The sequence below is a fragment of the Lepidochelys olivacea genome (genome assembly GCF_965140295.1).
Source record: "Lepidochelys olivacea isolate rLepOli2 genome assembly, chromosome: 22".
Taxonomy (NCBI): domain Eukaryota; kingdom Metazoa; phylum Chordata; order Testudines; family Cheloniidae; genus Lepidochelys; species Lepidochelys olivacea.
In genome coordinates, this window is record NC_140432.1 from 18,614,878 (window position 1) to 18,625,852 (window position 10,975).

Below are 10,975 nucleotides of genomic sequence, written 5' to 3' on the forward strand. Positions count from 1 at the left end.
CACGCGGCCTGCCAGGGTAAGCCCCCTGGCAGGCCGGGCCGGTTTTTTACCTGCCGAGGGATGAGCTGTCCGCCGCTTCCTGCAGCCCCCATTGGCCTGGAGCGGCAGACCGTGGCCAGTGGGAGCCGCAATTGGCCGAACCTGTGGACGTAGCAGGTAAACAAAGCGGCCCGGCCTGCCAGGGGGCTTTTCCTGGCGGGCCGCATGCCAGAGGTTGATGATCCCTGCACTACACATTTGTGTACCTAAGCTCCCATTATTCAAACCAGCTTGAATATAACTTCTTCGTGCTGTGCTTGAAAACAAGCTACATTTGCAATTAAGCACCAAATTACCAGCCATTGTTGGCATATTGGTGAATTCATTTTGTAAATTAAGGGTCATATTACTGCTTTCAAAAATAAATAAATAAATGCTGTGCCCATTCAGTGCCCTGCTATGATACTGCTTTGATGCAACGAGACAGCGCTAACCACAGCGGGAAAAGCTTCATTGATTTAAAATAAAGCTTGCTTCTTCCATGATGATACTTTACGTGATGGGAAATCCAAGCCGCACTACGTTTTTTAAAAATTGAAGACCCTAACGTGGCTCATACGTCACTCTGCCTCCTAGGCTACAACCACAATGCAGTGGTTTCTGCTTTCTAACTGGTAGTGATTGCCTACTTCAGGGCCTCAAAAACATTGCTGTGTGCTTCATGCGAGCAAACAAAGTTGGACTTACACATGAAATTAAAAATGGTAGGGGAGGGGTCAACACTTTGAAAATGGGGCACAGACCCTTTCTCCTCTTGATTCTTTGTTTGAGCGCAAGTCGAGTTGGGAATGGCTAGCCCACCAGAGGGCACTATCTAATGGCTGTTCCGTAACCCCTACGTGCACTGACTTGGTGGGTTTTGGTCCACTTTCTAGTGGACAAGTCTTTGCATAATAAAAAAAACATTCTCATTTGGCATTCTTGTTGGCAGCCTCAGGAGAGTCTGACGTCCCCTCTCGCTCCTGTAGCATGTTCCTACATTAAGGCTGATGCACATTTGTTGGGACAGTGCCTATATTGTACCTGTCCTAGAGGCAGGAGAGGTCATTATCCAATTTCCAGCTTCAGCCAATTTGGCACTTTTCACCAGCACAAAATACAAATTTGAGAGGGAACGATTATTTTCCAGAGCAAATGGAAAGGCAATATTGACCTGGGGCTTAAGGAACAAGTATGATAACTTTGTTTCCTCCCACCTTTTGTCTGTCTTCCCTGTTTTGAGTGTGAGATCTTTGGGGCAGGGATCGTCTATGTTTGCACAGCGCTGGGTGCAGTGGTGCCCTGATCCTGATTGTGGTGCCCAGGTACTATAATTAAAGCTGCAATTTAGTCATGTAGGTCACAGATTCTGTGCCTTCCAAAGACCTCTGCGACTTCAGCCAGCACCAGCTGGGAGCACCAGGGTCCTCTGCTACCTGTGGAGGGAGGGAGCTGCGGAGTAGCCCCCCCAGCCCCGGGTGGTGGGAGCCCCCAGCAGCCGCCAGCGGCAGGCAACCCCCCCCCCACACTGCTCCCTGGTGCCGTGGGCAGCAGGGGGAATCCCAGGAGCTCATGGGCGGCAGGTGGGGGGGGGGATCCCCAGAGCTCCCACCTGCCGCAGGAGACAGGTGGGACCCCCCACAGCTCAGAGCCACCAGCGGAAAGGGACCCTGGAGCTCCCAGCCCGCCCGCAGCTGTCCAGGTGGCTCATGTTTTCATGGATATTTTTAGTAAAAGTCAGAGACAGGGTATGGGCTTCCATGAATTTTTCATTATTGCCCATGACCTGTCTGTGGCTTTTACTAAAAATATCTGTGACAAAATCTTAGCCTTAACTATACTACGAATAAGTGACAACTAATCAGGTTTCTGAGTGTCCCATTTACTTCACAGTGGCTCAGTCTGTGAATTACTTTGTTATTTAATTGGTGTTTTACGGGAGCCCAGGCTCTCGATGAGGCAGCTGAGTCGATGTGCCATATTAGAGGTCCCTGCCTTGAGGAAGTAAATGCAATTTCCTTCTTTTACATTATTTGTATTAACTTAGTGCCCAGGAGCCCCAGTCATGGACTAGAACCTGCAAACTAAACAGACCTCAGTGTAAAATACTCCCTGTAGAGAGGCGCTTGGAGCAGAATAAAAACTGTAACCATCTGCCCCTGAGAGTTAGCGGTGGTACAGACGTGGACAGATGGACAGATGTAGTGTGGAGACTACAAGCCCCAGCATGCACTGCCGTTCGGGAGGCGGGGGCGAATACTGCTTCCCGTGATGCCCTGGGGTGACTACATTTCCCAGCAAGCCCCGGGCCAGGCCCAGTCATAGGAAGGCGTGGGGAGATGGCGCATGGGCGTCTGGGAATTGTCGTCCCCAGGTGGACACTTTGCGGCCTGTCGCGATGCGCGCTTGGTTGCTGGGCTCCAACGGGCGCCGGCTGCTGGCGGCAGTGGGAGCCGGGCTCCGGGACGGGGCGACCATGGCTGCGGGCAGCATGGGGCAGCGGATGGTCTGGGTGGATCTGGAGGTGAGGGGGGCTGGCTGTGTGCCGGGGGGCTCGGGGCACGCAGGTGGGCTGTTTCCATGGGGTTGTGCCTGGCTGAGGGAGCAGGAGTGGGGGAGGGGGCCCCATGTCAGACGGGTGCCGGGGGGGGTCCCCCATGTCAGACGGGTGCCTGGGGGGGTCCCCCATGTATACGGGTGCCGGGGGTCGCACGTGGAGGGGGGTGTGCAAGTGAAAGCCAGGCTGGGGGTCAGGAGGAGAGATCCCGGCCCCCGCAGGACAGCCTAGGGGTGGCCTTAGCTGGGGTGTTTAGCACGAGGCTGGACAGAGCGGAGGGAAACACCTCAGAGACCAAGCCCTGGCCTGGGTCGGCTCCCTGCACTTCCAGAGCCTTTCCCTTTTCTTTGATCCTGCCAGGCTGTAGGTTGGCCTCTGCACTTGTTTGACTTCGCTGCTTCAGATGGCAGGGAAGCATCCTGTTCGGAGTCAGGCCCTGGGCGTTCCAGCTGTCCAGGTCTCTTTTCTAGTTATGGCTGAGCCGTTCTGCTCTAAATTCACTCGCCAAGCATTTGCACAGCCCCCTGAGAAGCTTCGGAAATTCCCCTTTCCTTTTTCAATTTGGCCGACACTGATTATTTAATCCCTTCTACTGGTGATTGAAATCAGTGCAAAGCGTTCGTGAAAAAAAACCCAAACATTACAGCAGTGTGAGCCTAACTCTGGGATTAAAGCGTTGTTAAGACATACATTCCCTGCAAAGTATAAAACCTAGCTCTTCTCTCTTCTTACGATTGTTGCTTCTGCCTTTGCAGATGACGGGACTGGACATAGAGAAGGACCAGATCATTGAGATGGCTTGTCTCATAACTGATTCTGATTTAAACATTTTGGCTGAGGTAGGTTAGAGTTTGGAGTGAATGTGTACTGGCGTACCTCTGATTACTAGTGCCTGGTACTGTTACTTTGTTATACTTGAAGGTTTGTCTGTCTATTAGGTTAGAGTGGAAATAAAGAACCTGACTTGATATTCACATCCCAGATTGAGTTATCAACTGTGGAAGAAAGAACGCCACTATGCCTTTTTATTTGTAGACGAAGAAAACTTGATGTTAGAAGCCATTGAGAGACCAACTGGAACCACAGGCTACTATTCATACAGAATCACTTGATAGTTTATAGCAGGTGGGGGAGGCATTTCCCACCACATGGGTTTTAAGATTGTTGTGCAGAGCAAGATGGGCTGCTTTCTCCTAATTTCCCTTTTAAAGCTAGAAGTGTCAACAGGAGGTAGACAGATTCCTTTTGTCTGATGATAAGCTTTAGAATGATCTTTTTTGTTAGGATTAGATTATATTAATATTTTTTTTCTCATTAACAGGGTCCCAACCTGATTATAAACCAGCCAGATGAGTTGCTGGATGGCATGTCAGAATGGTGTAAAGAGCATCATGGGAAGGTAAAGGTTCTAGAGCAATAGTACGAGAATCTCTGCTTCCTTGTAACTAGTAGCAATTTTATAATTCTTAATCTCAAAATTGTGTTAGGTGCTATATGAACACTTTAGAGAAAGTTCCTGTTCTGAAGATCTTACATTCTAAATGTAGATGACAAAAGGTGGGAGAAAGGAAATATCCCCATTTTACAGATGGGGAACTGAGGCAGAGAGGTTGTGATTTGTACGGAATCTCACAAGAACTCCATGGCAGAACTGAAAATTGAATCCAGATCTTCTGAGATCTAATCCAGTGTCTTAACCACAAGACTAACCTGAAACAGACTGTCCAAAGGGCCTTAACAATCTTGACTTGCAGCATCTTTGAATAGGCCTTGAAAATTTTTCTAGACACCTTCTAGCGAGAGCAATAAACCTACCAACAATGGCCGATGTGAAAGATAGTGAGTGGGCCACCAGGGGCTGCTGCTTGGGAAAGCTCTGAGCAGCAGTGTGAAACTGACATGACTCTTTCTAGTTCCACTGATGCCTACAGGGTTCTGAATTTAAGCAGCTATACTGACAGCATCTTGTCTGGTTCACAGTGCTACTGATTGAAAAAAATATGAAAAATGCTAACAGACTTGGGAAGACAATGTTGCATCAATTTACAGTTAGTTTAAATTTGGCTGATTATTTTCCCAATACTATGGGCTGGAAACCTCGTTAATTTTTCATTGAAACCTTACATTTTGCAGAAAAAGATGATTTTGGCTCCTTCAATCACCATTGAAGTTTCCTGCTTGCCAGTGGCAAGAAAGTGAATAGATTTTCCAAGCCTTCACCTTGCATTTAAATTTAGGGTAGTTTTTGATTAAGTGCCAAAGTTATAAAATGCCCATTAATCCCTCTCAGGCATCTTACTCTCTCTAGGAAAGATCAGCAGGTCTTTGGAAAACAAAGTAATTCATGTGGTGGATCCTTTTGTCCTCCTTCAGTTGAGAATCCAAACCTAGTTTTACTTCTCAAGTGAATTGGAGATGGAAGCAGCTCAGAAATAAGTCATCTTTGTTCATGCAGAGCTACTTACTTTTAACTGATATATATAAGATTAGAACACAAAGGAAAACACAGCTACACAATGAAATTTTTAAATACAATCTGATAGACCCAAGTGCATTTTTGTGGCACAGCTATGGAAATATACAGCACAGCCAGCTGGAAATACAGCTTTAGGAACTTCTTACAGCAGATTGACAACATAAGTGATATTTAACTTTAAAAAATGAGACTTTTTTGAGTTATAGGTGTCCTAAGCCAGTAACGTCCATATGTATTTGCACTCTAATTTAGAAACGTCAATTCATATTTTTCCAGTTTAGATTAAAAACAACCACAAAAAACACAGATATTTGCAGAACATTCTAGCATTGATTCCAAATCCCTGAAAGTAGGGTTTAAAGCTAAAATGCTTTACAGACCATTAATTTAACTGACACCATCCAATAAATAATCCATTTAATAAATCAACATATACCTCTTTTTGAAGAGATACAGTTATTGATGCATATAAATAAAGATTTGTACAAAATCTGAGTAATTCAGGACTGAGACATCATAAAATAGCAGGTGGAAAAAAGTCACAGGGATGTGTGTTTGCTCAGAGCCATGTTGTGATGTGCTTTATTCATGCAATCTATTCCTTACTCCTTGGGTAGTCTCATTGAAGTCAGTGAAGTAGGGATGTTATTCAACATGAGTAAGATCAGAATCTGTCCCTTAGCTAGGATTGAAGTGGATAAACACTGATGCACTTGGTAAAATGTTAAGTCCTCCCAAAAGGTTAAATTTAAGAGTTAAGTTGTCTTTTTTAATACTTCTGGGCATTAAACGTGCCATTAGTTGGTTATTGTTTCAGTTATTGATTTCTAGGTAACATTTGACTGCTACTTAAATATGCCAGAAGTATTTTTAAATAATAGTAAATATTTGATTGGTGATGGATGCCTCTTTCTTGCAGTCTGGCCTTACTAAGGCAGTGAAAGAAAGTACAATTTCATTGCAGCAAGCAGAGTATGAATTTCTGTCATTTGTACGACAGCAAACACCCCCTGGCCTCTGTCCTCTTGCAGGTAAAATGTGTACTTTAATACTAATAAAATCAATCCTCCTTTCGTTCTCGGTGGGGCTTTGAAAAGCCTGTTAATGCACAATGCCAGGGTGATTTAGTCTCCTACTTGGAGATCTGCATTCAATCAAATTTCATCTGCAGGAAACAAATTCCTGTTAGTAGTAATATTTCATTATACATTTATGTCATTACTAGTGTGACTTTGCGTTGATACTGTTTGTTTTGCATTCACAAACTGCTATCACAGATATGCACCTTGTTTTTCCCTAATGGCTGATATGAATACAGTCAACCTCTAAGTGCTGCTATTCTGAAAGTCCTGTTACTTGATGGTGACTCAGAACCCTGACTCACAGAGATCAAAAGGATGACCTGAGGAAACTATATTAAACAAACAGTAAAGCTTATATACCCTTAGTGGAAAAGCTGGTTGTGTGTGTAATATTTTTACTTTTATTGAAATAATTATTTTTGTGACCCAGAAATTGTAGAGGAAGTAATTGAAGAATTCAGTGCAGAGAGATTATATATTTAAACCACACAGAAGTGATCCCAGAGTGAAAATCAGACAGAAACCTTTAAAATCATATTTATTGGAACATGAGACTTACAAGCTGACTGAAAACATTTAGAAGTCGTATGTGATTTCCTCAGGATGCATAGCCTACCTCTAGTTCGGATGTAATTCACGGTAGCTTTGTAAAGTCTTTGAAAGAAATATCTGTTTTGTCTTTTTCTAGGAAACTCTGTACATGCAGATAAGAAGTTTCTTGACAAATATATGCCTCAGTTCATGAGGCATGTTCATTACAGGATAATTGATGTGAGCACTGTCAAAGAACTTTGCAGGTAAATACCATACAAAGTTTGTGTAAAAAGATCTAAGGCATTCTAGTTATATTTTACTAATTTTCTTCTAAAACAAGAGAGGAGGACAGCGGGGAAAGAGCAGTATGCAGCTGTTTAGTTCTTTCAGATATTCCACTAGGATCAAACAGAAAAAGGACGAGGACCTACTTACTGAACTGCATGCAGAGTGGGGAGGTGTTTAGCTCTCACATGGATTACAGTAACTCCTCACTTAATGTCCTCCCACTTAACGTTGTTTCAAAGTTACGTTGCTGCTCAATTAGGGAACATGCTCTTTTAAAGTTGTGCAATAGTCCCTTATAATGTCGTTTGACTGCCTGCTCTGTCCGCTGCTTGTAAGATTTTGTGGAAGAGCAGGGAGCATTACACAAGTTCCTCTTCTCCGCTTCCTCCCCCTCCCTCCCAGGGAAGTTCTAAGCACCGTCAAACAGCTGTTTGGCGGTGGGGGAAGTGCTGGGAGGGAGGGGAAGGAGCGGGGAAGCACCGCATCTCCACTCTTTCCCCTCCCTCCCAGAAAGTCGTAAGCGCCACCAAACAGCTGTTTGGCTGTGCTTAGGACTTTCGGGGTGGGAGGGGGAGGCAGGAAGGGGTGGGGATGTAGTGTGCTCCAGAGAGGAGGTGGAGTGGGGGTGGGAAGAGGTAGGTCTGGAGTGGAGTGGGGACAAGAAGAGGTGGGCCTGGAGCATCCCCCGGCAAAGTCGGCACCAATTCTTCTCCAGGTAAGCTGCCACTGCTGCTGCAAAGGTGCTTCCTAGCATCCTTGCCTGCAGCGGGTTGTGCCTGTGTGGGGTAAGCCAGGGGCACTTCCCAACCACAGTACAGTACTGTACAGTATATAATACCTTTTGTCTGCCCCCCAAAAATTTCCTTGGAACCTAACCCCCCGCTTTTACATTAAATCTTATGGGAAAATTAGATTAGTTTAACAGCGTTTCAATTAAAGTTGCATTTTTCAGGAACTTAATTACAACGTTAAGTGAGGAGTTACTGTATATTATTTTGGTGCTTATAACAGTGACTTTTCTGAATGCCAGTGAAATTCAAATTTTTGCACTGAAGAGACATTTCCCATTGTAGCAAACCCAAAGAGGCCTCTGACTATATATTTAAGATATCTGGATTTAAAACTCAATTTCTTCCATATACAGGCGCTGGTATTCAGAAGAATTTGAATTTGCACCAAAGAAGGTGGCTTCTCACAGGTGAGACTTCCACTATTGCTTTTAATGCAGTACATTTTTTATATCTTTAAACTATAGTACTCTCTTCTACTGGAATACAGAGCATACCCATTTCTTTGAAAACCTGACATGTTAGTTCTACGGCCAATGGCACAGGAAGTCTGTGTAGTTCTGTTCCTTGCCATATCCTTCTCTTTAAAGTCTGATTATGGCAGGTGCCATGCAGTAGAAAGTATTTACACTTTCTCTTAGATTGTAAGCTTTTCAGGACCAGCACCATGAATCTAATCCAAAGCCCTATGGCGTCTGTATGAGTTTTGCCATCAACCTCAATATGGGCAGGATTGGCCCCCATGTTTTTCCTAATACCGTGCCTAGCACAGCGAGGCCTCAGTTCTGCCTGCGCTGTACAAATACATAATGAAAGCATCTCTGTCCCAAAGAGCTTACATAGAACAGACAAAGGGTGGGAGGAGAAACAGAGAGGTAAAGCAATTTGCTCAGGGTCTCACAGCAGATAATTGGCCAAACCAGGAATAAAACATGGGTCTCTTGAGTCCTTGTCCATTATAAGGCATCTCAGACTAATACCAATACTTGTTTTAATAGTTGAAGTCATGCAGTGATTTAAAAAACAAAAGTGGGTACACTAACCTTTCTGGTTTTCAAGCCAGGTAGTGTTACATTCCATATTCATCAAATGAGAACATGTTCAACTCAGTTTACCTGCCTTTACCCTCAACTACACTAGACACATAGGACTGGAAGGGACCTCTAGAGGTCATCTAGTCCAGTCCTCTGATGTCATGGAATGTATTGGCTTGTTAGAGCTTATGCCTTGCATAATACAGGTGAGTCGCATCATACACGCATTTAACTTACACGAATTCAACTATACACGCTTGGCAAAAAAAAAAAAAAAAAAAAAAATACCTGTAAATACTGTAGGCGATTCTGCCTACCATTCTACTCAATGAGCATATGCCCCAGAGAGAGCGTGAGATGTGAATCTGCTGTTCCATCAGTCAGTTTCAGTTCCCACATGCCTCTTATAGTGTGAGCATCTTGCTGCACTGAGTGTGATTCTAGTGTTTAAAGATACTGTACGTATTTTTCGTACAACATGGCCCCTAAACACAAGCCAACTACTTCATCTGGTGCTCAACCGAAGAAACAGCGATCTGTTCCAACGCTGCAGGAAAAACTGGCTGTATTGGATTTATTGAGAGATGGTATGTCGGTCTCCAACGTGGCGCGTAAATGTGGCTGCAACGAATCTAGCATTTGTGCCATCAAGATTTGAGAGAGAGAAATTCGTCAAGCCGTGGCATCAAGTGCTCCAATAACTGCTAAGGTGACGAGCTAGGTGCATAAGACTTTAGTGAAGATTGGAAGACATGAACAGTAAACGTGTGCCTATCGATGGCAACACATTGCGAGAAAAGGCTCTTAGCCTCTACGTGCTGTTCAAACCTCCTACCGAAGAGGGACAGCCTTCTGATGAGAACGAATTCAGAGCCAGCCACGGTTGGCTTAACAGTTTTAGGAACTGCTTCAACCTCAAAAACGTGTAGACTACTGGTGAAGCTGCATCTGCCAATGAAGACTGTGTGGCTGTGTTGTTTTGTGGCAATGCGGCTGGGCATTTAATAAAGCCGGGCTTGCTCTACAGGGCTGCAAATCCCCGTGTCCTAAACGGGGAGAACAAAAATCTCCTGCCCGTGTTCTGGCAATCAAATAAAAAGGCTTGGCTTGGGTGACAGCAGCATTATTTCTGGATTGGTTCCACAAGTGTTCATTCCGGAGGTCAAGCAATACCTCGAGGAGAAAGGACTTGACTTCAAAGTGTTGCTGATCATAGACAATGCTCCTGGCCACCCTGCAGCCCTCTAGTTTGCACATAATGACGGTGAAGTAGTCTTCCCCCCCCCCCCCCCATGTCCATCCTCCAACCTCTGGACCAAGGCGTAATTTGCAGTTTCAAGGGCACGTACCTGAGGCTTATATTCTCTCGGATACATAGTGCTATAGATGCTGATCCCAATCTTAATGTGATGGAGTGCATACAGTACTTTATGGGCGATTTAAGGGATTTTCAAGGGTAATTTTGACTAAATGCGATTTTTGCCTTACGTGCTGACTTTAGAACCTAACCCCCACATAAGGTGCGACTCCACTGTAGCACAAACCAATAAGTAAAGTGTTACTTCCTTGCATGCCTGCTCTGCTGAACTTCTATTGTTTCCTGTATTACTCAGTCTAGCGAAGGTGGTTTTATAACTGACAGTTTTGTGCACCATATATTTCTCAAGTGTTCTACTTTTTTTTTTTTTTTTTTTTTACAGTTTGGAATTTGTGAGATGCATCAGAATCCAAATTTAGCCTGAGTGTTTGTGCATTTTGAAACCTTACTTAATTCTCTTGCAGAGCACTAGATGACATCAGGGAAAGCATCAAAGAACTTCAGTTCTACAGAAATAGCATCTTCAAGAAGAAAACAGATGAAAAGAAAAGAAAATTAATAGAAAATGGAGAAAGTGATAAAACTGTGAGCTGATCTTCCATTTCACAATGCCATCCTATAGTATCCACTGGATGTATCTCCTGTTATTCTTCTGTTCACCAATGTTTAAGGAAGAGGCTTTTTTCAGTTACCTTGTTTCTTAACTGTTGTTAAAGCACACAGAAGTCTGAATTACTACTACTTTCCTATGTTTGAGCTGTGAATCTACCATTTAAATCTCAGCAGCTCCTTCGTTTGTATGTATCAGGTCACTTTTGCTCTTTAATACGTCTTAGTTTAGTTCTAGATGCACTTTTTTTGTTACAAAAATAAAACCAAT

At 44.1% G+C, this 10,975-nt stretch overlaps 1 protein-coding gene across 1 annotated transcript; it reads left to right on the top strand.

Moving 5' to 3' along the window:
• Nucleotides 1–2,381: 2,381 nt before the first annotated feature.
• REXO2 (RNA exonuclease 2) lies at nucleotides 2,382–10,975 on the top strand. Its single transcript, XM_084611671.1, has 7 exons — nucleotides 2,382–2,542; nucleotides 3,331–3,414; nucleotides 3,897–3,974; nucleotides 5,971–6,082; nucleotides 6,822–6,930; nucleotides 8,100–8,153; nucleotides 10,560–10,975. The coding sequence occupies exons 1-7, from the start codon at nucleotides 2,417–2,419 to the stop codon at nucleotides 10,687–10,689; spliced, it is 693 nt and encodes a 230-aa protein (XP_084467797.1). The 5' UTR covers nucleotides 2,382–2,416; the 3' UTR covers nucleotides 10,690–10,975.